At 39.8% G+C, this 26,526-nt stretch overlaps 1 protein-coding gene across 1 annotated transcript; it reads right to left on the minus strand.

Annotated features, from left to right (window-relative positions):
* PPP2CA (protein phosphatase 2 catalytic subunit alpha) lies at positions 1 to 25,045 on the minus strand. Its single transcript, XM_047871024.1, has 7 exons — positions 24,603 to 25,045; positions 8,948 to 9,157; positions 5,032 to 5,205; positions 4,130 to 4,219; positions 3,451 to 3,612; positions 2,260 to 2,378; positions 1 to 1,267 (listed from the first exon to the last, which is right to left on the minus strand). Exons 1-7 carry the CDS (start codon positions 24,702 to 24,704, stop codon positions 1,195 to 1,197), a joined length of 930 nt encoding a protein of 309 aa, XP_047726980.1. The 5' UTR covers positions 24,705 to 25,045; the 3' UTR covers positions 1 to 1,194.
* Between the last annotated feature and the right edge of the window lie 1,481 nt (positions 25,046 to 26,526).

Genomic DNA, 26,526 nt, shown 5'->3' on the forward strand with positions numbered 1-26,526 from the left:
TAATGCTTTAACAGCTTTTTTATCTGAGACAAAATTAACTCTAAGATCACATGACAAGCAATGTACAAAATCTGTCAATCATTTTAGAGTCCATCTAACATACATAGCAATAGGATATTTACCATCAGAAACTGCACTGACTGATAAGTAGACACATTAGTTTGTTAAGCTCCACCTGAAAACATGATGTTTTATTAAAACAAAAACCAAACAATTAAACACAGTTGGGTCTTCCTGAAGTTGCACAGATTTCCCTTCTTGCAGGCCAGTTAATATGCAGGAAGAACGCATGAAGAGCACGATGGCTATCTGACAAATTGTACTATCTGGATTACAAGTCCTGAAAATCATCTGAAGAATGTCAAGGAGTTAGCAGAGAGATTATATAGTGACCTTAGTTTTTATTTTTCTTTACCTAGAATTCTACAAATTCTAAAATTTATCAATTGATGTATCTTTTAAATAAACAGCACCAGTCTTGCCCATTGATACAATTAAAATTTGACTTTCTCAGTTCTTAGTTCACAAGTTTATTATGAAAAACACTGCAGTGCTCTTGTGCAGTAACATCGTCTTATAGGAGGGGGGGGGGAAACAGTTCTGTTCAAAACAACTCACCAGGTTCTGACAATAACAAAGAACGACATGAGGCTGAGATTTGAGAAGGGAAAGAAACTGAGTGCAGACAAATCATACAATTAAATTAAACGGTATCCCTGAAAATAAACAAAACGATTTCAAAACTCACAAGTAGAGGGGAGGCCTTGGTACTTATTTTAAAAATGTTCATTAAGCTCCAATGATTGTTTGCTGCTATCCTTATCTACAGTCATGCTGAGTAAAGCTATAGCTAAATGGAAGTTAAATTGTATTCACGAGGTGTTAATGTTTACATCTTATTATCTGCAGTCTCTCAGAGAAAGCAAAAGTAACTACAAATAGCGCTATGCCAGAAACTGGTTTCTTGACCAACAATGTCGCTTCAGCATGCAATGAACTGGTTCATTCTAAAGTGGTCACGGCTGTTGATGACAAGAGGCTCTGTATTTTTATATGGCACATCTTTTGGTCCGTGTGAAAACAAGTTTTTTGAATGTTAACTATTCTCTGACACTTTGGAGTTACTGTTGCTCTTCCCATTTCCATTAGGTCAATATATGGTTCATGGCAATACTGTACAAGTTTAAAATTTCATTACAGGAAGTAGTCTGGGGTACGACGAGTAACATGTGGCTCGCCTCTGCGAGGTGCTGGGTCAAACTGCAAGCTGAAAAAACAAAACATATTTGTTTATACGGCACGTTACCAATGTACCGACAATCAAAATCAAGAACATTATTCTTTCAGACTTTATTTTTTTCCTGTATGATTTAAGCTTGCCTTAATGGAAGAGAACCTTAATTGCAGCCTAATAGTGCATTTAATAAGAGTCTTGTAGTGGCACACCTCCTCAAAGAGCTGATGCAACTTCAGATAGAATTTTTACATATCAGAGTTCCTTCTAAGATTATATCAAAGGGGGGTTCCACTGAATAAATAAAATTTAAAGAGCCCAATGTACTGTATTTGTAATCTAACCTCAGGATATATTTTATGAATTCCATATTTAAAACAAGTGTTTAAAAGTTAAAATCCTAATAATTCACACATCAGAATCTATACAGTACCAGGTTTCTGTTGATGTGTTTCAACATATCACAGGTCTGTTCAAAAGGAAACATAAAGATGCCCTGAGGGACTCAGTCAAACTCCCGACTCTTGGGTTTCAGCTCAGGTCACGATCTCATGGTTTGTGCAATCAAACTCCACATCGGGCTCTGTGCTGACAGTGCAGAGCCTGCTTGGGAGTCTCTCTGCCCCTCCCCCCTCCATAATAAATAAACATTAAAAAAAAGGGGGGGCGCCTGGGTGGCGCAGTCGGTTAAGCGTCCGACTTCAGCCAGGTCACGATCTCGTGGTCCGTGAGTTCGAGCCCCGCGTTAGGCTCTGGGCTGATGGCTCGGAGCCTGGAGCCTGTTTCCGATTCTGTGTCTCCCTCTCTCTCTGCCCCTCCCCCATTCATGCTCTGTCTCTCTCTGTCCCAAAAACAAATAAAAACGTAAAAAAAGAAAAAAAAAAAAAAAAAGGAAACAAAAATCAAATTGGAATCTGAATTTAGCATGAACCCTTCAATTCTTACACACCACCCCCCCCCCCATTCAAACTATACAATTTGACTCAACTGTAATGGCAGCCATCTACTCAGGTGTAAATACTTACAAAGAGTATTTTAGAGTATCATCAAGTTCCATGATTGCAGCTTGATTACCACAACGATAACAATAGTTTGGAGCACTGAAAATTGTTACTACATTCCGGTCGTGGCACCAGTTATACCCCTACAAGGAAAAGTAATAAAAACCTATTTTACTCCCTTATTTACAATTAAATATGACTCAAGAGAGAAAAAAGATCTCCCCTTCCCACAAGGCTTGAAGAATACTAATGTTTTGTTTCTGGCTAATTTAATACCATATTAATTCTTAGTCATAGGTGAAGGTCCCCACGTTGGTCACTGACCAGGTACAAAGAAAATAGGCCTCTAGGATCTCCAGCCTCATTTTGTCGAAGTCCATCTGAATACGTGAGTTATGTTTTAAGTATTGTACACAAATATCTTTCCATATCTCTAGCAAAGTCATACTTTTATAACAACCACTTAGTATTAATCTAAATAGGCCCCTAATATTATAAGTATGCTAATCAATGTTCTATACTAAGAACTTAGCCCATTTCCCCTTTGGTTTCTTCTTTAAAATCACCTATAATTCTACCATCCAAAGGACCAGTGAACATTTTTCTATTTCATCTCAATCTCCCCTCCTTACATTTACCTGTTAAATACATGAAATAAACAGAATTGAAACCATAAAATGCTACATTCCCTCCTCTCCTGTTCCCTGAATCTTACTTTCCCACTCTAAAATCCCAAGCACTACCCAGTCATTAAAGACATCTCTGAAAGTATGTCAACTATGAAATTCACTGTGATCAAAAGCTTGAGATTTTAATTCTAGTGTGCATCTACTGAAAAGGCTCAGGCAAATTTATTGGAAGGAACACATGGAATATTCTCATCATTAATATCACTAACTGACCTATCCCCTTCCAAAAAAAAAAAAACAAACCCAAAATCCATCCCTAAGATCCCTAAGATCTTCCTTAAGTTTACTTAAAAAAACAAATTAGGGGGCGCCTGGGTGGCTCAGTCCATTAAGTGTCAGACTCTTGATTTCGGCTCAGGTCATGATCTCACAATTCATGAGTTCGAGCAAAGAGCCTGTTTGGGATTTCTCTCTCCCCACTCCTCTCTCTGCCCGTCCCATGCTCATGCCCTCTATCAAAATAAGTAAATAAACATTTTTTAAAAATACATAAAAAGCAAATCAGGTTTCAAAGAGGAGAACATACCTCCATCACCAGCTGGTGAGCTCTGGACACCAATGTGAGGCCATTGGCATGATTAAATGTTTCAGAAATGTCTTGCCCAAAGGTGTAACCAGCTCCTCGAGGAGATATACCCCAACCACCACGATCATCTGGATCTGACCACAGCAAGTCACACATTGGACCCTAAAAAGCAAGTTTTGTTTTGTTTATTGCAAGTTAGGTTTTAAACAGCCTCTTGCAAAAACGATTTGAGTAGTTCATCAGAAGCGGCACCCTACAAAGTCACATTTTTTGAGTGATATTTGCTTTAAAAAGCTTAAGGTCTGCTTTAAAGTCAAATATGTGTGTCAAGTAAGTAAGAAACTATTTCCAGATGTTTTTAGAAGTATATCCTACATCAATGAGCCCCAAGAGCAACAAACCCTAACGAGTTACTAACCTACCTATAGTATGCAAATTTCAACATTAGGCAATATAGTCCAGTAATGAAAGGAGAGCTCTGAAGACAACTACCCAGATTCTAAGGTCAGTCCCAAAGGCACTGTTATCTTGGCAGGCTTCTTAATATTAGCTTCTTCTGAAGAATGAAGTTGCTGTTCGTACCACATGGGGTCATTTTTAAGCATTAATGTAGAGAATACATAAAAGAAATTAAGTTACAATTAAATTTTCCCTTTCTCTACCAAATAAGAGTCAATACCTCATGAGGAACTTCTTGTAGGCGATCAAGTGCTCTGATGTGATCCAGTGTATCTATGGATGGTGACAGGCCGCCATGTAGACAGAATATCTGAAAAGAGTGGTTTATAATGTTAACCTCATATAGAAGAAAATTCACACATTCTGGATTCGGTCAGCCCACATCACTTGGTCCCACTGGGGTTTCTGTGTTCTGCCAGAACCAGGCTTGTATCTGCAGGGTCAGTCTTTCTTCCAGCCCACTCTCAACTATTGAACATACTCCCTTTCTTCCTGATAAATCATTGCTACTACAGCTAGACTCCACTTCAATCAGCTCCTCCAAAGAAACATTTCTCTGACCTTACCCTCACCGCAGACTACCTTCCTTCTCATAGAATTTCCTTGCAATTTCTTCTGTGCACTTCTCTACCTGGTGAGTAAATAGCTAATTACATCTTCAAGACTTGTCCAGAAACAACTTGAGAGGATGGATGGGTTACATTTTCTATCCCTGTGGTCCCAACTTAACAGTTCAGTCAATGCTTGATACAAAGAAGGTACTTTAGAAGTCTAAAAGGGATGTGAAGGTGGAAAAATGACTGGGCCTAAACATTAAGAAAGCAGATTCTTGGGGTGCCTGAGTGGCTCAGTCAGTTAAGCGGCCGACTTCAGCTCAGGTCATGATCTCACGGTCAGTGAGTTCAAGCCCCGTGTCGGGCTCTGTGCTGACAGCTCAGAGCCTGGAGCCTGTTTCAGATTCTGTGTCTCCCTCTCTCTGACCCTCCCCCGTTCATGCTCTGTCTCTTTCTGTCTCAAAAATAAATAAACATTAGACAAAAAAAATTAAAAAAAAAAAAAAAAAAAAAGAAAGCAGATTCTTGAAAATAAGCAGCAATGTAACTTTTAGTAAGACCTACATACCTGCCCATCCACCAAGGCTGTAAGAGGAAGATAGTCAAAAAGATCTGTGAAATATTTCCAAACATTTGCATTTCCGTATTTCCTTAAACACTCATCATAGAAACCATATACTTGTGTGATCTGTCTGCTCTCATGATTTCCTCGAAGAATGGTGATGCGCTCACGGTAACGAACCTAAAATGAGAAAATAAAACATATGAACACCTGGCTCTTTCAAAAACCAAATGACAGTTCAGCAAACTCTACAAGAAAACCCAGAGTTCCAATTTTGGTAGTGGTGGGGGGGACCCCATGCCCCCACACCACAGTAAAATGAAATCCCAAATCCCACATCTATAGTTATTTGACCATGGAGTATCAGCAAAGCCTATCTCAATTAAAATCAAACTCCTACGACTACCAACTTTTACACAAAACATAATCATCAGCTGTAATATTCCAATCATGAAATTTCTGTCTACAGTTAGATGACTTTTGGTAAATTTACAGTTATACAAAAACCATCACAATCATTTTAGAACCTTTCCACCAGTCCAAAAATATCAGCCATAGGCTGTCCAACTCCTACTCCCAACCACTGACTTAACTTTGTCTTTTGAGATTTGCTTTTTGTGGAAATTTCTTAAAGTGGAATAATACTTTTTTGTGTGTCTGGCCTCATACACTCATCAGAATATCTCTGAGGCTCATCTGTGTATGAATCAGTGGATTATTCTGTTTTTTTATTGCTGTACAGTATTCCCTTGTATGGCTATTATACCACAGTTTGCTTCTTTATTTACCAATAGGATGAATACTGGGATCCAGGTTTACAGCTTTTGAGTATTATGGAAATGTTGCTATGATCATCTTCCATGAAGTTTTTGTACAAAGTTACAATCTACTTGGGGCACCTGGGTGGCTTATTTGGTTGAGCACCCCACTCTTGGTTTTGGCTCAGGTCATAATCTCATGGTTCGTTGGTTCAAACCCCATGCTGGGCTCTGCACTGACAGTGCTTGGGATTCATTCTCTGGCTCTTGCTCTCAAAATAAATAAAACTTTAAAAAAAGTTATAATACACTTTCATTTCTCTTGGGTATATTCTCAGTTCACTATAATGGCTTGGTGTTATGGGTACAAGTATGCTTAATTTTTTGAGAAACTGCCAAACTATTTTTCAAAATGGTTGGTGTATGAAGGTTCTAATCTCTCCATAAACTAACACTTGATATTATCAGCATTATTATTGATAATAGTCACTCTAATGAGCGTGATTATGACTTTAATTTACATTTCCATGATTAATGGTTTTGAACATCTTTTCATGTGCTTTTCTACTATTTATCTTCTCAGGTGAAATATCTGAGTGTTTTGTCCCTTTTCGTCTTAATGAATTAGAATACATTTTTATTATATGAACGCAATTTTTTTTTCTTACTGATGTCTTTTGAAAAACAAAAACTCTTAATTTTGATGAAGTCCAATTTAATAATTTCCTTTGGGGGGGGGGGTGCGCCTGAGTGGCTCAGTCAGTTAAGTGTCCAACTTCAGCTAAGGTCATGATCTCACAGTTCGTGGGTTCGAGCCCCGCATCGGACTCTGTGCTGACTGCTCAGGGCCTGGAGCCTACTTCTGATTCTGTGTCTCCCTCTTTCTGCCCCTCCTCGGCTCATACTCTGCCTCTGTCTCTCTCTCTCTCTCTCAAAAATAAACAAACATTAAAAAATTAAAAAATAATTTTTTAATGGACTATGCTTTTCTTATCCTATCTTGGAAATGACTGCCTAACCCAGGGTTACGAATATTTTATCCTATGTTTTATTCTAGAAGCATCAAAGCTTTAGCTCTTACATTTAGGTCTCTGATTTTGATTCATTTGTACGGTATGAGGTATCTAACTCTTTTTTTTTTTTTTTTTTTTGCATATGGATAATCCAACTGTCCAAGCATCATCTGCTGAAGTTTCCTTCCCCCGACTCCACAATTTGTGTGCAATGTACAACAAATGGGCAGCTTAAACAACAGAAATTTATTTCCTCACAGTTCTGGAGGCTGGAAATCCAGATCAAAGTGTGATTAGTCTGAAGGCCTGTCTACATAGCTAACAAATGGTCATCTTCTCCACATGTCTGATCATTTTCACTTTGTATCTGTGTCCTAATGTCTTCTTACATGGACACTAGTCATACTGAATTAGGGCTCACCCAAATGACCTCACTTTCCTTTAATTACCTCTTTAAGGTCCTATCACCAAATACAGTCACATTCTGAGGTACTGGGGGTTAAGACTTCAACGTATGAAAGGGGCTGGGGGAAGGGCATGCAGCACAATTCAGTCCCACAACCTTCAAATATGAATTATTTTTTTAATTAATTTGAGAAATAGAGAAAGCATGAGCGGGAGGGAGGCAAAAAGAGAGGGGGAGGGAGAATCCCAAGCAGGTTCCACACTATGAGTGCAGGGCCCAATGCGGGGCTCGAACTCACAACTGTGAGATCATGACCTGAGCCAAATTCGGACGCTGAACCCACTGACAGGTGCCCCGCAAATATGAATTCTTAAAGGCAGCACATTCATTCCTCCTCTGAGCACTGGGATTCATCCTGGGCTTTGCGTACAGATTAGTTTGCAAGGTTGTTTTCACAGTATCTAGAGTCATCATAAATTTTTAATCCAACATTTAATCTAAGTGCTTCATTTTACAGATGCGGAACATACTATCCTCCAAAAATGTTTTGTAGCACATTACATGATTCAGACTAGTAGCTACATAACACATACATTGTATTGCCTACAATTCAGCTCTTGCCAAAACTACATTTTACCACTTCCCCAATATTCTAAGTTTCTGGCAGCCATTTTATCACTGTGAATGTTCTTTTTCCCCCTTATTTATTTAAATACAAGTTAATTAACATATAGCTTTTTCAGAATTTAGCAATTCATCATTTACATATAATACCCAATGCTCATCCCAACAAGTACCCTCCTTAATGCCCATCACCCACTTAGCCCACCCTACCACCCACAGCTCTTCCAGCAACCCTTGGTTTGTTCTCTATATTTAAGTCTCTTATGGTTTGCCTCCCTCTTGGTTATCTTATTTTTCCTTCCCTTCCCCATGTTCATCTGTTTGTTAGATTCCCCATGAGTGAAATCATACGATACTTGTCTTTCTCTATTTCCCTTAGCATAATACATTCTAGTTCCCAATGTGAATGTTCTTTAATAGAATCTCTCCTAAAAGTGAAGTCATACTTCCTAGAGGAAGACAGAAGCCTGCCATTCTAAAAGCTATCGACCATTCTACCACTGTTTTCACTTTCAGATCTTTGTATATTTCACAAAGCTACAACTGGTATAAGGCAACTTGCTTTTCTAGATTGTCAAGTTTTAATGGCTGCAAACTATTCCACTGAGATAAATCTTAATTTAGATATTCACTTTTGTTGGCTTTTTAGATCTTCTTTTTCTGGTATTAAAAATAATGTCACCGTTAAGGTTTTCAAGCAAATGAAGCTCTTTTCCTCTTGAATTTCTTCTTCAGTAAAAGTCTAATTATAGGATTACTGTGTCAAAAGATGTAAACATTCTGACATTTAGTATATTTTATTTCAAAAGCATCTAGAAAGATAATTATGCTACTTCTCCGCATCCTGATTAACTAAAGTTACGTTTCTATTTGACCAGCCCTCTAACATTTTTCAAATAACCTGCATAATAACCTTTTTACTTTTATTCTGTACCATCCCCTTATTCAGAATGAAGACAGACCTGTGATTTTTAAGCCCCAAACCTGAATACTTGCATTCCTAAATATGGAGTTTTATCCTAAAACTGAACATTCAAAGAAAATCACAAATTACTGAGGAAAAAAAGAACATTCAAGACTGTCTCACCCAGTACAAAATGCCAGAACAAAACAGAAATTACCTTAAGAGCTACAAGCAGAGTAACGGTTTCAACTGAGTAATATCCTCTGTCAACATAATCTCCCATAAACAAGTAGTTCGTATCTGGTGATTTGCCACCAATTCTAAACAGTTCCATAAGATCATGAAATTGCCCATGCACATCTCCACAGACGGTGACTGGACATCGAACCTCTTGCACGTTGGATTCTTTTGTCAGGATTTCTTTAGCCTACGGATGGAGAAAAAAGAAACCAATACATTTGGCACGAAACATTAACAAAGAGATCAAAGATATGTTATTTACACTTAATGTAGCATAAGGGGCAGACTCCGTAGAAGATGAAAATGTGGGCATTGGTAATCCCATTAACATAAAAGGGCAAGATATGGCCAGATTCCATCTATTTGCTATCTGACTCCTGACACTTAGGGGAAAAAACATGTATCAAGATGCACAGTTCTAGTCTTCTCATCACTATCAGTTTTTATGCCAAGCAGTTACTATCTAATTACATGCTAAACAGATTATTATTAGCAGCCATATAAGATTAATGAAAGTGGAACAAGACATTCAGGTACCTATTTCCTTAGCTTTAATGTCTAATTAAAATATGCCAGCACTTCAAGATTCCAGGCTATGAGGAAAAGTTTCTAATTTCTGCTTGACCTTTTTTTTTTTTTTGAAACACGAAAATTTTGCCTGTATTTTTATATTCTTTATACCAAAAGATAAACGTTTTGTTTTATAATTGTTAACTATTCAATATACGTGGTTTTTATAAAATTGTTTGGTAGTATATGCATTCCCCCATGTAATCACAAATTCAAACATTACTTTTAAGGGCAGCATAACATTTCACTCAACAGAGATCCTATCAGTCATTCAACACACATTTATTATTAATCATTTATCATATCCCCAAAACTAAAGCGCACTGGGAGTCAATCGTTCGTTCATTTGCTCAACCATCTGAGCGATACTACGTGCCAGGCCCTGTCCTAGCCACTGGGGGCATAGTGTACAAGATAGGCCACTGGGGGCAGAGGACCACAAACAAGTAAACAAGTAACAAAGTACTGGCTGTGTTAAGTGGTGAAAAGAAAGGGAAAGAGTAAATGGTGGGTAAGTAAGACATCACAACAAACATGACAGCCTATAAAAGCACAGTGGAGCAAGAGAGGCAGACAAAATGATCAGGCCAAGTGCTAAGACATGCTAGAGTAAGCAGGAGTGTTTCAGGATCACAAACACTGGGAAAGCTAGGAAAACTGCCTGAGGTCCAAGGAATTGGCAGGAGTTAGTTATAGAAAGGGGATAGGAGTAGGAAATGGGACAAGGTCCAAAACAGACAAGATGCAATCATGTGTATCAATTCTCAGGAAAAGGCTAACAGGAATGAAGCATACCCCACAAGAGTAGACAAGAGGGAAGACAGGTAGGTGTAGGATGACCGAATTACGCTGGTTTCAGCACTCAAAGTCTGGCATCCCAAGAGATGCCTCAGTTGTGCTCAGGTAAACCATGACAGTTGGTCACCCCAGGTACAAAATGTAGAGGGGAAATAGGACATTGAAGAACAAGTCTAATTAAAGTAGCATTAGAACAAAGATTCCCTGTCAGAAAACCTGATAAGTGAATTTATGATTTCAGAGGTAGGGCTAGACATGTGGATATCTGAGACAGAGTAGAGCTTAAAGGCTACTAGTATTCAGCGACCAATCCATCACAAGTCTGGTCTAGTCTCCCTCCAGAACATATCGCAAATCAATCAGCTTTTATTTATGGTTTTTTTTTTTTTTTTTTTGCCACTACCCTGGTCCAAGCCACCATTACCTACCTCACCTGGATTACTGTGCTAGCCTCCATACTGAACTCCCTTCTTCCATGTTTCCTGACTCTAATCTATTTTCCAGGCAACTGTCAAAGTTAAGAGTTTAAAATGTTCACTAGATTCCTTCAATTCACCATCATGTACACAGCACCTTGTTAGAACAATGTCTGAGATGTAAAAGGTACTTAATGTGTATTTTTTTAATGAATCAAGAACTTAAACTGGGGTACTCTTAGAGAGGTCATCTTGGAAAAACATGGATGTCTCTCAGAACAACATCAGAAGTACATGCCTAGAAACTGGTACCAAGTTCTCTGAAGAATGAAGAAATAATAGGTAACAGTAGTAAGGAAAGGTGCTTGGGTATTTGGTAGAAAACAGAAACCTGAAAAACAGGGAATTCTATGCTAGAGGAAAGCAGCATCCATCCATTTATCAGGGAAGGCTATTAGAGAAATACACAATTTCCTGAGAAGAGCCAGGTTTCAGTTAAGCCAAGAAGGTAAAAGAAATTTATTCTGAGAATGGGTTTAAAGTATTTACCTCAGACACTCAACATTTATTGAGCATTTTCTTCTCTGTACAGCTAGCACTATGAATGGTGTTCCAGAATGTACAGTGGGAGGCTGGGTGAGGGAAGCCAACACGAGAACATGAAGGTGAGAACTGTTGCTAACTTAATTGCTCATTACATTTTGAGAGACAACCAAGAGTAAAAAGGACTGGTTTTTTTTTTTTTAACTTTTTTTTCAACGTTTTTTATTTATTTTTGGGACAGAGAGAGACAGAGCATGAACGGGGGAGGGGCAGAGAGAGAGGGAGACACAGAATCGGAAACAGGCTCCAGGCTCCGAGCCATCAGCCCAGAGCCTGACGTGGGGCTCGAACTCACAGACTGCGAGATCGTGACCTGGCTGAAGTCGGACGCTTAACCGACTGCGCCACCCAGGCGCCCCAACAAGGACTGGTTTTAAGGCAGTGGTATGCAACCTTAGCCACACATTAAAAATCACCTGGGGGCAGGGGGAGGGGGGCCTGGGTGGTTCAGTCGGTTAAGTGGCTGATGACTTCAGCTCAGGCCGTGATCTCACGGCTTGTGGGTTCAAGCCCCGAGTCAGGCTCTGTACTGACAGCTTGGAGCCCGGAACCTGCTTCAGATTCTGTGTCCCCCGTCCCCCCCCTCCACCTCTCCCACTCACACACTCTCTCTCTCTCTCTCTCTCTCTCAAAAAATAAACACAATAAACAAATAACTAACTAGCTAACTAACACCTGAGGGCACCTGGGTGGCTCAGTAGATTAAGCATCCAACTCTAGATTTCAGCTTGAGGTCATGATCTCAGTTCATGAGATCAAGCCCTCATTGGACTCTGTGCTGACAGCAAGGAGCCTGCTTAGGATACACTCTCTCCCTCTCTCCTCCCTCCCCCTGGCTCACACACTCTCTCAAAATAAATAATTAAAAAAAAATCACTTGAGAGGGGAGCCTGGGTGACTCAGTCTGTCCGTTAAACGTCTGACTTCAGCTCAGGTCATGATCTGGAGGTTCTTGAGTTTGAGCCCTGCTTTGGGCTCTGCACTGACAGCTCAGAGCCTGGAGCCTGCTTCGGATTCTGTGTCTTTCTCTCTCTCTGCCCCTCCCCAAGTCTCGCTCTCTCAAAAATATACAAACATTAAAAAAAATCACTTGAGAAGCTCTTTGAAAAAAATAAAATAAAAATCCAGGTGCCAAGGCTACTCCTCCTTCAATTAAGCCAGAATCTTTGTGAGTGGGATCCAAGCATCAGTAATTTTTTAGTCTCCCCTCCTCACTCTATTCCAGTGCTTTCTTAGGTACAACAAAGTTCAAGAACCCTTATTTTCAAGTTTTCAAACACTTGGGGAGCCTATTTCAAGACAATGACCAACCACTGACATCCAAAAATTAATCATTCATTCGATCTAACATTTTATTTAAAAAGCTTATTTTAAAGTTTATTTATTTTTGAGAGAGAGACAGGGCAAGAGTGGGGGAGAGGCAGAGAGAGACAGGGAGACACAGAATCTGAAGCAGGCTCCAGGTCAGGGCTCAAACTCATGAACCACGAGATCATGACCTAAGCCGAAGTCAGATGCTCAACAGAATGAGCCACCCAGTTGCCCCTAACATTTTAAAACGTAGACCACTGTGTCTCAAAGAGTGATATTTCTTAAAAAATATATAGAATCCAAATCGCTAGGGTAATTCCAATCTCCCATGATTTATTATTACTAAAAGGCAGAATTTCACTAGTTATATTCCATGAACAAGTATGTTTGGGATTAATACCATGTCCAGTGTTTTTAGCACCTGGCACATGGTAAGGAAAATAGCTGCAAATGAAATGATAGGTCCTACTTCAAAAAAACTTGCAAGTTATTCAGAAGTTTTAAAAGGACAACGACATAATAAAACAGATGGTCAGAACTGTACAAATCTTACAATTCTGTAAGAAGTTACATTCCAAAATACATCCCTTGACACTTGCTTACCCACAAGGCTATTCCCTGTATGAAAAATAAAAAGTTGCCACTCATGACTGCCTCATGTCCTTATAACAACCTACTCAAAATTTCCATTCAAATCCTAAAATGACATTTAAACCTAAATGCTATTTGTTCCTTTTATCTCAATTTCAGCAAATCACAACCATCAACAATGTATCTTTACTTTTACTTTTAAAACTGTGAAGGTCATAGTGACAATCTTTGGAAAAAATACTTTGGAGCAGATAAAACTAAATGTTCCTTTGGGAATTTGGGAACGTTCCCTTTGGGTGACTCGGTTGAGCTTCTGAGTCTTGCTTTCGGCTCAGGTCACGACCCCAGGGTCAAAGGGACCCCAGGGTCGAGGGATCAAGCCCCCACACTGAGCATGCACAGCCTGCTTAAGATTCTCTCTCCACCCCTACCTCGCGAGTGCATGCTCTAAAAATAAATAAACAAGAAAATAAAATTTAAGACCCCAAAAAACAAAAAAACCTAAATGTCCCCTTTGACCACTCTCCACAATCTCACTCCCCTTGGGCAAAGTAACCACCAACAGTATCCTGATGTACATCCTTTCAAACCTTATTTACAAATTTTACATACATATTATATGCTTACAAAAACATACTCATTTTCCTTTGCATTTTTAAACTAGTAAGAGTATTGGGGCGTCTGGGTGACTCAGTCAGTTAAGCATCCGACTTTGCCTCAGGTCATGATCTCACAGTTCACCTCCTCATCTCTGCATCAGGCTCTGTGCTGACAGACCAGAGCCTGGAGTGGGCTTTGGATTCTGTTTCTCCCACTCTCTGCTCCTCCCCCGTTTGCGCTCTCTCAAAAATTAAATAAACACTAAAAAAAAAAAAAAAAAAAAAAAAGTATTATTCAGCAGCCTGCTTTTCTAACAATCTATCTTGGAGATCATAATGCATATATATTCATTTGGTTAATTTCTCATGCTGGATGTAGAGTATTCCCTGAGGGATTATAATACGGGGCAGGGGGTGGGGGGTGGGTAGCAGGGAGTGGGGGGAAGCAGTGCAATGTATATCCTAGTATTTGCTCCCTGGTATACATATACACTTTTCCTGAGAGATACCATGAGGTGGACCTATTAACATATTTAACAGCTAGCTTCTCTTTATGTTACCAACTTATCCTCTAAAAGGGAAAGGACACTGTATTAAGTGAACTTTTAAACTTCTAAATCTGGGAAAGCCCAAACTCCTTCCTTTCCTACCAAATTTCAGACTAGAACAATTATAATTAAATCCTGCAGAAAAGAGTATTATGTATCAGATGCCATCAAGCCAACTATTAAGTATATTTTAACAATAAAAATTCAAGCTTACAAAGAATTTAAGTATAGTTTGTTGTTTTTTAACCTCAACTCACCTCTAAGATGATAACTACACCAAAATACACTATCACCAAAACAATAAAGGTTGCAGTGGTTCTCACTGAGGATTATTTTGCAGCCAGGAAAAACTAATCACAGAAAAAAAAAATGAGAAGTTGTGCTATCACATGGAGTCAGGCCTTTCTACCTTCAGAAGCACCTAACCAAACCCCTCTATGGATCACCTAATGAGACCTCTAATCAGTCACCTTTAGAACCTGCAGGCCTTCACCATCAATTTTTCTTTGCTTTTTTTTCTTTTTTAACCAACCATCAGTTTCTAAGGTAGCTATACAACTTCAACTCTCTAGCCTATACTCAAAGTAAATGGGAGAACCAGATTTACAAAGCAACTTAATTAACATTAGAGATATTTATACATTTAATGTCTTTTCACTTTCTGATATTGATTCCTATAATTTAAAGCCTCATATCACCTGAATTAGGCCCAGAAACAAAAGCAAAAGACACACCCCCCCCAAACTTTTTTTGCTTCCCTAAAACACTTTTCCAAAGCTTCAAGAGGCTCAGCTAATAAACAACTGAAAGAAAATTAAAGTTTTTAAAAATAGTTTAATTAGCATCATATTGATTTTTTAATTTATTGGAACCCTACTGAATTTCAGTCAAATGGCAAAGACTGAAATCAGTGAATTTAAGGAAAAAAGATGCAATCTTAAATTTCCTAGAATGGGGCACGTGGGTGGCTCAGTCGATTAAAGCGTCAGACTCTTGATTTTGGCTCAGGTCATAATCTCCTGGTCCATGTTAACTGCGCTGAGCCTGCTGTGAAACCCCAGAGAAGGGGATTCTCTCTCCTCCTCTGCCTCTCCCCCATTTGAGCGGGCCTACTTTCTCTCTCAAAATAAATAAACCTTAAAAAAAACAAAAATAAACAAAACCTTCCTAGAACAAGATTAAAACTAGAATAGGGTAATCCAGTAATAAGAACTTAACCATGAAAAGTTAACATGTTCTACTGTCCTAAATTAAAAGAATTTGGAGATCCACTTGAAGAAAAGAAATCTTTAGGAGCATTAATTTATTATCAATGTCCTCTCTGTATTCTGAGTTCAGATTCAGAAACCTTAAAAGTTTATTTTTCAAATTACTGTAAAAACAATCTGGTTTCTTGGCATATGGGCTATCCCTAACCACCATAATAACATGAAATTACAAAAAAAAAAAAAACCCAAAATTTTAAAATAAGAAATACTTTAAAAAAAATGTTTATTTATTATTGTGAGAGAGAGAGCATCAAGTGTGCAAGTGGGGGAGGAAGAAAAGAGAGAATCCTGAGCAGGCTCCACGATGCCAGCACAGAGCCTGAAGCGAAGCTTGATTCCACAAACCACAAGACCATGACCTGAGCTGAAATCAAGAGTTGGACATTCAAGTGACTAAACTACCCAGGTGTCCCAAAGCAAATTTAAATTAGACTCCACAAATCATTCAAGTCAAGATATTTCAAGGAAGACAAGTAAAAAGAAAAAAGAAAAACAAGAACCAACAATGATTTGCCAACCATTTATATATTAATTTCCTTAAGGGCACACAATAGCAGTATAATTTCTATTTAACATGTACTGTCGAAAAAGTCATGGACTGTATTAATTCATTTTTCTTATTAAACCAAGCAAACATTTAAACATGCAGAATGATTGCAACTATGTAAAAATTCTTTATATGAGAAGACTTGAGAACATTAAAATGTTAATAGATTGTGGCAGTCTTAATCCTACCACAACAAAAACTACTCACAAACAGACTTCATGCTTCAAATTGGCTAACATCTCAATTTGTGTACTAAAGTTCATATTCATGGGGCGCCTGGGTGGCTCAGTGGGTTGAGCGTCTGACTTTGGCTCGCGTCATCATCTCACAGTCTGGGAGTTCAAGCCCCACGTCAGGCTCTGTCCGGACAGCTCAGAGCCTGGAGCCTGCTTCAGATTCTGTGTCTCCCTCACTCTCTGCCCTGCCCTGCTCACACTCTGCCTCTCTCTCTCTCAGAAATAAAATAAAAACATTAAAAAAAAATTTTAAGTTCATATTCATGAACCCAATGTCCTATAGCATTATAGCGATCACTTTAAACTGCTGTATAATATCTTCCCAAACAGATTTATACGTGTATTGTTTATTTAATTTACTTTCAGGAAATTTTCAATTATGGAACTACAGAGTTAAATATACGAACATTTTTTGTTACGTATGTACTATATAAAGCTCAATTTTGCCCAACTTGTATACAATAATAAATGGAAGAATGCACCTATTCCCATCTACTTAAAATATAAAATGCTACATTGTGATTTAACTAGCACTCTTCATTTTGGAATTCAAACTTTTTATTCCATGTTTATTACCAGTTATTTTTCTCTTATACAGACTGTCCACACAAATTCTCTGAATATCTATTGATAGAGAGCTAGATAATGCTCTTAGATATTTTTCTATTAAAAATCTGGTTATTAATTCAAATGTTCACTGGAACTCTATTTCACATAAATTAAACATTCAATACTTTAATCATAGTTGAGTATTTCTTCTACCAATATAGCCACAAAGACATAAGAGAAGCAAAGCTGAAAAAAATGCAGTAATTAATTTTTGGATTTTACTTTTTAGTTTCAGAATTAAAAACATTTGAAGGTTTATTGGGGCGCCTGGGTGGCGCAGTCGGTTAAGCGTCCGACTTCCGCCAGGTCATGATCTCGCGGCCCGTGAGTTCGAGCCCCGCGTCAGGCTCTGGGCTGATGGCTCAGAGCCTGGAGCCTGCTTCCGATTCTGTGTCTCCCTATCTCTCTGCCCCTCCCCCGTTCATGCTGTCTCTCTCTGTCTTAAAAATAAATAAACGTTGAAAAAAAAATTTAAAAAAAAATAAATAAATAAAAAAACATTTGAAGGTTTATTTTTTTTAAATGTTTATTTATTTTGAGAAAGAGTGGGGGAGGGGGCAGAGGGAGAGGGAGAGAATCTCAAGCAGGCTCTGTGCCCAGCACAGGGAGCTCAACGCAGGGCTCGATTTTACAACAGTGTGATCATGACCTGAGCCAGTATCAAGAGTGGATGTTTTGAGAGCCTGCGTGGCTCAGTTAAGCATCTGACTTCGGTTCAGGTCACGCTCTCACAGTTTGTGAGTTCAAGCCCTGCATTTGGCTTTGTGCAGATAGCTCAGAGCCCAGAGCCTCCTTGGGATTCTGCATCTCCCTCTCTCTCTGCCCCTCCCACACCCCACATGTGTGCTCATGCTCTCTCTCTTTCAAAAATAAACAAACATTAAAAAAATAGAGTCAGACTCTTAACTGAGAGCCACCCAGGCACCCCCATTTGAAGACTTTTTAAAAAAGTAAATTCGCAAGAAAAAATAAATTTTTTCAATACTCTAAGAGAATTTTATTTTGTTTCATACTGCTTTTATGAAAGATAAATGGAAGGTTTCCTGGATTTTCATAACTGCAAAAAAAAAAATTAAGGTTCATTGCAAACTAGTATATATGGACAGATTTTTATTTTCGTGTGATACATAATATAGGACATACCAGTAGCTGTGGAAGCAAATAAATTTTGAGTTAATTATCATAATCTTTCTTCATATTATTTGCCTTTTCTTTAATTATTCTGAAGAGATGCCTCTAGTTTATGAAACATTTTGGTCTTCTGTATGATTATACTGTATACACACTATCAGTGTGATTATACTAGAAAAGTACTATACCCCTCCATGTAATGTTCTAGGAACCAGTAGTTACTATTTGGTTAGTGTCTAACCAGAAGAAAAAGGTCAGGGATTAGGGAAAATTCTAAAATTATATTAAAAGAAAATACTACATAGGCTGATGTTTTTCCATCTCTGTCAAATAATCATCTGTATCTTTGAAGAGAATGAATGTCCATATTCTTCAATGACCACTGAAGAATATGGACATTCATTTTCTTCAGAGACCCTATGTTTCCCATGCAACACACTGGCCCAGGTCTTTACTAACCAACCTACACATATGCACGAATTAAACATTCCCAATCATGCCTGCAAAGGGGAAAAAATATATACAACCTACTAAACAGAGAAATGTTGGCATATACGTAGTTGTTTAAAAATTCTCACCACAACACTCCATATGGACAATATTCAGCCACTCTGGGCTCCTTCATCTGTACCAGGTGACTTGGCCTAAATGGTCTTTAAGGTTCCTTCTATCACTAAAATTTTACTAAAGCAATTCTTAAGCCTTTTCATTAAGTCAGAGCCACCCAACAGAAACAGGTAGTGGGGAAATACTCTCAGCTGACCAACAATGGGTGGCAAAGAAATAAAATTCACTTGATCACTATTAACACGTTCTAAAACCTTTCCTATCTATAGAATTTACTACAAACTCAACCTCCTGACTAACATGAAACTGTACCATTAGAGCAATGAACTAACATCCCTAAAATAATGCTATTTAGACAAAGCTAAACAGTGAAAATGAATAACACACATAATGGAGGCTTAATAAATTTTGACTGAATTCCAAAACCAAACGTACACCGTCACATAGCATCGCTGACATGCGACAGTCTTGTGAATTCCACTTATTATACATCTCTAGTTAAGTAAATGAAATGTTTCCCAGGAGCACTCTAGAAAGAGGTTCTCAGTCTTCTTTCAGCCCCCTCAACATCAGCCATACTCCCATCTGTAGTAACTGAATGACAAAAGCGGAGGTAAGGACATGGGAGTACCAGAGTGACTGGCCAACTGGTCATGTACACTTTAGAAAATAATTCAGATTCATTTTTATTTGAGAGTGTTCCCACGAGTGAGGGAGGGGGGCAGCAGAGCAGGAGCCTGCTGAGGAGCTTGATCCCAAGAACCTGGGATCATGACCTGAGCCAAAATTAAGAGTTGGATGCTCAACCAACTGAGCCACCCAGGCACCCTGAAAATACCCAGATTCAGACACACACATTTCTGTCACTGCCTTGTTCAACCATTCTAAATGCTACACCAATATGTAAGGAGGCAATAGTAACTTTGTAACATTAAGAAGTTAATCAGTTAATTCCAGACTGCTCTTTACAATTCTTTCAGAACCAATCCCCCATTTACTGGCAGCCAGACCTCTCTCTACTTGAGCCTCCTCTACCACCTCTGCTCCAGAAGCTGAAAGAAAAGGTATTTAAAACAAAAACAAAATCTTTCCCCTTAATAGTTCGAGTCCAATTCATAGCTCACTTGTGTAGGAGAGTGCAGGTTTAAGGTTTTTTCAGGCAAAGATGGTAATGAGAAATAAGTAAAGAAAAAAAGAAACGAGAGATGGGTCAAAAAAGTAAAACAAGGGATTCTCTGTCACACTCAACTTTTCCTCCCTTCTCAGTACCTTTAAAAAAGACCCTCCCCCTACCATTACCTCAATCCAAACCTAATGTCTCCTGGCTTTCCTTGTACATCTCCTCCAAACTAAACAAATACTCCACAAATAACTGACAAATGACTTACACCACCAACAGCAATATCTGCTGCCATACAAAGTGGGGGTGGGGGTGGTGGAGAGACACCTGACCCATGTTACAATTATTACATACACTTCTCCAGTGCCTATCATGCTTTCTACAGCATGGGTTTCACCTGCCAATATTTGCAGAGAGAATTCTTGGCTCTGACAGAGAAAATAAAAGGGGAGTCAGGGGACTTGTGTGTCTGAATAGTAGGACTATTCACCTTTTCAATGTTTCCTCAGTAAGTCAACCCAAAACCAAGTGCATTACTGCTTCATGCCTGGGAGATCACGAAACACACAAAAGGCACAAATAGGTCTGACTGTGGAAGCTATGATAAAAAGGGATTTTACAAGCTGTAGTGATTTTACAAGCGTAGTGTACAATATAAAGGTCACTTATGCTTTCCTGGAATATTTTAGATTTCACCTTCTAGATCATGATTTGCACTGATGATACACAGAAAATGAGCTGGCATTTTCTTCTCACTAACGGTATGTGAGGGGAAAATGCAGTTAGCCACATCCAAAATTGAAGAATTATTACTGTTTCTTCCTCGAGGACAAAGTGAGACAACAGTGTGTGACATGAATAGGAAGTCTTTGAGCAATTAGAATAAAAATGTTTTATTTTACAGAGCTGCTGATTCTACAATACAATTTGACCCCAATTCACCTCCGTCTTTCATTGTTAACACTCCCTAAGAAAAGAGAGGGGAGGAAGGCTGTGAAGCAAGACTAGAACACTGGGCACAGAATCCATAAGCCTATGCAATCCCACTTTAGCCCCTGAAGTCACTGTACCTTTCTGAGTCTCTGGTTTCTATCTATAACTGAAGATAATAAATGTCTCATAAACTTAAGAGAACTGTATATGTGAAAATGATGAAAATAATATTCTGCATCATGCTTTCCCCCCATTTGTTTCCAATATTCAAATTACTTTTATGGAAATGAGCCAAACAACCTTTTAAATTAAGCACACATACAGACTCATAAAAATGTATCAGCCACTTCATATAGAAATTTAACCTTGATCAAATATCTTGCAGCTCATCCAGTTTAGAAGGGTTTGCTTTTTCCCATACTCATGTAACAAATGTGAAGACTTAATGACTGCATTTTATTTATAGTGTTTGCACAGCAATGGAAAATAGCATACCTAGGTAAAGAACTCCTTTGGGGAAAGAGGGGGAAAAAAAAAAACAAAAAACTGGCTATCAAACAACATTCTCCACAAGTTTGGTAAGACCTGACAACACAAAGCCAAAAATCATACCTAAATTAAACCACTGCTGAAGCCACATAATAAAAGAGTGTTTACTGTAGTTAATGCAAAAGCAAGTTGATACTATTTACTTCTTCCAATCTGTAAATGGAAACATACCAGTCCAGTCATACAAATGTAGTAATGTTACTGACTATAGAAGTGTACTTAAGACAACACTGCATTCACTCACCACAAATTTTTCAGCAATCAACTAAAATTATGATTCCCAAAATGACAAAGTATAATTCACACAATCATCTTGGTTTTGATATAAGCCTTGATCACATTTTGGGGGGAAAAAACCTTAACTAGTCAATTGCATAAAAACCATATTCACCTCTGTCTAATTAATACACACCTGGATTCTCTGCATTTTGAACATGCACTGTTAATTGCTGATGGGATACTACAATAACGGTCTCTGGATTTTTTAATCACCATAACCTCTAATGGTATACTTCTATCTTTACCATTTAAATATTTCATTCAGATCAGGCATGCTCAGGAAGATGGAAGGCTTTTAAATTATTTTTCCTTCTTATAATGAAAGAAATGATCAACTACTACCAAGTACCTGTCTCCAACAAGAATTTTTTCTTTAAAAGGAAATAAAAAACTATTGTACTAATGTAAACATGTTTCCCTTAAGATTTTCTAAATATGTAGCTTTCACTATATGTGCTTTGGCTAGTCAATTAATAGTGAAAAGAGAACTTTTGTGTTAACTTTTCTAGTACAAAAAATCATTTCAAGTCATGCATCCTAACTCATTTCATATGCCTAAATAGCTGCCTTTAAGTTAATTTAGTTTGCAAAATTAATATACTTCCAGAAGTTGAAATATTTACAAGTTAAAAAGAGTATTAAGACTGTATAATATTCCCCCTCAAAGGACCCATTTTTTGGAAACTTAAAACATTATTTCCATCTTTTTGACTCTAAGAACAAATACCTGGCCACACTGGATAACCAGTGGGGATCTAAGTATAAATTGTTTAATCTCACTATATCTTAGTTTTACAAAATTGTGGACAAGAATCAACATTTACCAAATTATCAAGCTTTTGATAACCAACCTTAGCCCCCAGTATTATCTCCTATGGTCTCTAACACAAACCCACTACTTCCCTGGTTCATCTACTACTGTTTTCCAACTAGATTTAGGCTCCCCGAGAATAAGCATGATTATACTTCATTGCTTTTCACTTCTTTCATAAAAGTTAGCAATCTTGAATAGTCATTAAATATTTAATATTTAAACACAATGTATGCATCTAAATTGGATTATATAATTTCATAGTAGAAGGGTCCCTGGAACATCTGTTTTTAAGTCTTTAGTTTACAGACAGGAAAATGTGGACTAAGTGGTTGTCCCAAGGTCAGTCACAATTACTCTGTGGCAGAAAGAGGACTAGTGTCCAGGTCTAGCTTGAAGTCCAGTGGTCTTTCAATTACATCATTACCTCTCTTTCAATGTTTTCTACACAAATGACTAGTCATCTAGCCAACTGCTGACTCAATGTCTTTATATAAAGTACTGATCTTTAAAAATCATTAAAATCATCACTTACAGCACCTAGAAATATACAATAAGTTTCAGAAGCCTATTTCTAAATCCTTACTACATACACCATTCTCATTTGATGAAAGAAAATTAAGGGTAAAAGAGGAACAAAAGACTCAATACATTGCTAACAGTAAAACTGAGCTCCAATAGGTAATGTGCCACCTCATCAACTAGTAGGAGAGTTGTTCAGGCTTAGGATAAATAAATCTGAATTTGACTCATTTAAATTGCACTTATTTACAGCATTTCTGAAAAAGCCTACTTTAGAAGCAAATACATCAAACTCATGAACCCAATTTTCCCATCAAAACCACAAACGAGTCAGCATAATTGCTCTCTAATAACTCTCTACACTAACACAAAATGTGAATATGGTATTCTGCAATTCTGTACTAAAATGAAATGCTGCAAAGTTAATTTTGACAAGAGTGAAACTATTTATAGGAGAGATAAGCATTTTCTATACATTAGAAAGCTGACTTCTAAGACTTCAAAAACACGACACAGCCAATAGTTAAATAGACTACCTGTTTCCCCAACCCCTAGGGAAAACCAAAACGGAATTAGGTAATTTAAAATCGACTTACTAAAGCAACTACAGCATTCCATTTACAACATCTGAAAAATATTTAAACGCTAAGCACAATGTATGGGACACAATAAAAGCTCAATGTACAGCTATCGTTATTATTACTACCATTAATTACTTAAACCCATAAAAATATCAACAAGTAAGTTTTCAAACAAAGAGCTGGGATACAAAATTTGCTGCTTTAAATTTACGCTGTTCATTTTAAAAATAGATGGCAAAATGCCAAGTACGTTCAGTTTACAGAAGGGTTTCAGTTACCCAATTTGAGTCAGCATATAAATCATAGATTAAATTGACACTTGATTTCCAATCCGAAAGCTCCTTATGTAGTATGACTCACCAAATTCTCCATTTGTTCCAACTATGAAAAATAAGTTGTACTCCTCCCTCCATCTACCACCACGACCTTCGCAGAAATTAGGTTAGAGGTATATTTAAAAATTTTTATAACACACATTTTTAAGTCTCTGTCAAAGATTGCTCAATGAGTTTAACACAAACCACCGAGAATAGTACTAAAGCTGTGTGACCTTTAGACAGGTCTTGGTATGTAACCTACGAGCCTGCCTTTGGAGGATCCTCTGGACAGCTCTGGACCGAAGAGTTAGGCCCGAGTACAAGTAAAAAGCCTCTGACCCACCTCACAGTAGAGTCACAGACCTCTTTCCCAGACCTTAGAACCCAAGTCCTCTTACATCCATCTCAAAACCGTGCCCGACCCTAACACACAGGGTCTCTGCTCCCCCAGCCACATTTCCCGGCACCGAAGCTGGAGGCTCGGAAGCCCTGGAGTCGGGTGAACGGCGCCATTTTAGGCGGCGGTGGCGGCGACAACCAATCCCTGCGCAGGAGGCAGGGGGCGCCGGGTCGCCCGGGAGCCGCCGCCGGGCCGCGCCGGGCGCCGGTCTGGGAGGCTCGGGGGGCCCGGGCCGACGGCCTCCGCCATGTTGCACTCTCCCCACAGCCGCCTCCTTCTCGGTGGGCTCGGCCCGCGGCGGCTCCTGCAACCGGAGAGAAGCTCACCTTCTCGCAGAGGCTCTTGACCTGGGACTCGGACAGCTGCTTGCACTCATTCAGCTGCTCGATCCACTGGTCCAGCTCCTTGGTGAACACCTTCTCGTCCATGATGCCACCCGCCCGAACCAGCTGCCGCTCCGCGCTACTCCCGCGCCGCCGCCCGCACACGGGCCACACGCACACGCCGCCGCCGGTTCCCGGGGTACTTGTGTGGCTACTGGCGGCTGCTCGGCGCTAGCGCGAACCCGCGAGTTCTCCCTGAAGTACCCGGCCGCCGGCCGCTGTCCTCCTCCGCTCGATCTAGTCCTGGAGCTCGGCTCTCTGTAATGGCGGCCACCGGCGTGGTGACATCACGCGCGGCGTCAGGAGGCGGCGGGGTAGAAGGGCCGGGACAAGAGCTGCGCAACTGCAGAGCCAACCCCGGTCCGCCGCCAGGCCAGAGTGGGGCGGGCGGCAACCAGGGGCCACGGCGCAGGCGCAACGTAGCCGGCTGGTAACTGAGGCACCTTCGCTTTTAGGGCGTGGTGGTCCAGAAGGGAGGGGGGGCGGGGAAGAGAGGACCGAGTCCGAACAAGCGCGATGCTTGCAGCAGGAAACTGGGCTAATGCCAGAGCACAAAGTCCTGCGCGGCGCGGGCGCCTGTTTAGCGCAGGCGCAGTCTGGGGCTTGGGAGGTTGAGGAGAACCTGCTAGTCCGAGCTTTTTCTCTAAGGTGAGACAGTTCTGCGCTTCGCCCCGCGTTTGTACTCAGGTTACAGAAACTAGAATTGTGACCTCACGGTGCGCTGGAATTGTATGGGATTCCTAAGTCTTTGAGGGCGGGAACGGGTGCCAAGTGGTAGCCTCTTTGGAGTGGCCACCTCCGCCTCTGGGCGCGGCAGGCACCTTGTAATTAGGTCACTCGTGGGCGGAGGAGGGTGTGTCTGCCCTGGGAGCGCGGCGCAGTGCACCTGACTCCTTGGGCACACACCTGTCTTTGGGCCTAGGTGCCTGTCGGCCGTGATGCCTGCGCCCGAGCCTTAGGCTTTTCTCTAAGTTTAGGACCTCGATCCTAGCTTCCACAAGCCTCGCGCAGCCTCGCCCATTGTCGCCTTCTCCCCAGGTGTGCGCCTTCCTCCCACTCTGGTTCCTCCGGAGAATGAGGAACCCCTTCGCCCCCCACCCGTGCCCTCTCTGGCCTGATGATGTTAGAAGCGGCTACAATCCGCGCTTTAAAGAAAGCTCGGATATCTGAGTATCGGACCTCGGTCTGGCTATGAATCTCTTTGATGTTTCCGAGATGTTTTACATGCCATTATCTCTGCATTCACAGAAATATTTGGCTCAGTAGAGCATCAATTATGTGCTGAATCCCATCCTTAGGAGAGAGAGGGGTCAACCAAACAGACAAGGTTTCCTGCCTCGGTGGACGCTGGTATTCTCCCAGTAGTGTAGGACTAGATGGAAGAGAGATTATCATGTCCCCAGGACCTGAGAGATACAAACTTTCCAAAGGACGTTTAGAATTTTTTTTAACGTTTATTTATTTTTGAGAGAGAGACAGGGAGACACAGAATTGGAGGCTTCAGGCTCTGAGCTGTTAGCAGGGAGCCGGACAGGGGCCTCGAAATCATGAGCCTTGAGATCATGACCTTAGAGGAAGTCAGATGCTCAACAGACTGAGCCACCCAGGAGCCCATCCAAAGGACTTTTAAAATGCAAGGCAAGAGCTGAACCTAGTCACTTGTCTTCTAGATTTCCTATCCCCAATAGCAGTTGACCCTGCCAAATCCAGGCTCACTCTGCAGCTCTGAGGGCATCGTCCCAACCAATAACCTGAAGAAGGATCTAGAGGCCTGGATGAGCCAATGATGGGTCTGAAAATTCTCCTTCATCAAAGAGAACTTGCTTAGTGAGGTCCCAGACTGAAAATGGCAATTCTGCTTTTCTTT

Source organism: Prionailurus viverrinus, chromosome A1, assembly GCF_022837055.1.
Source record: "Prionailurus viverrinus isolate Anna chromosome A1, UM_Priviv_1.0, whole genome shotgun sequence".
Classification (NCBI taxonomy): Eukaryota; Metazoa; Chordata; class Mammalia; order Carnivora; family Felidae; genus Prionailurus; species Prionailurus viverrinus.

Excerpts from the sequence above, each read along its gene's own strand:
- PPP2CA (XM_047871024.1), bottom strand. The coding sequence starts at position 24,704 with ATGGACGAGAAGGTGTTCACCAAGGAGCTGGACCAGTGGATCGAGCAG. Across the intron at positions 4,220-5,031 it reads CAGCCTTGGTGGATGGGCAG|ATATTCTGTCTACATGGCGG; the intron begins GTATGTAGGTCT and ends CACTCTTTTCAG. Across the intron at positions 2,379-3,450 it reads CTCACCAGCTGGTGATGGAG|GGGTATAACTGGTGCCACGA; the intron begins GTATGTTCTCCT and ends TTTTCCTTGTAG.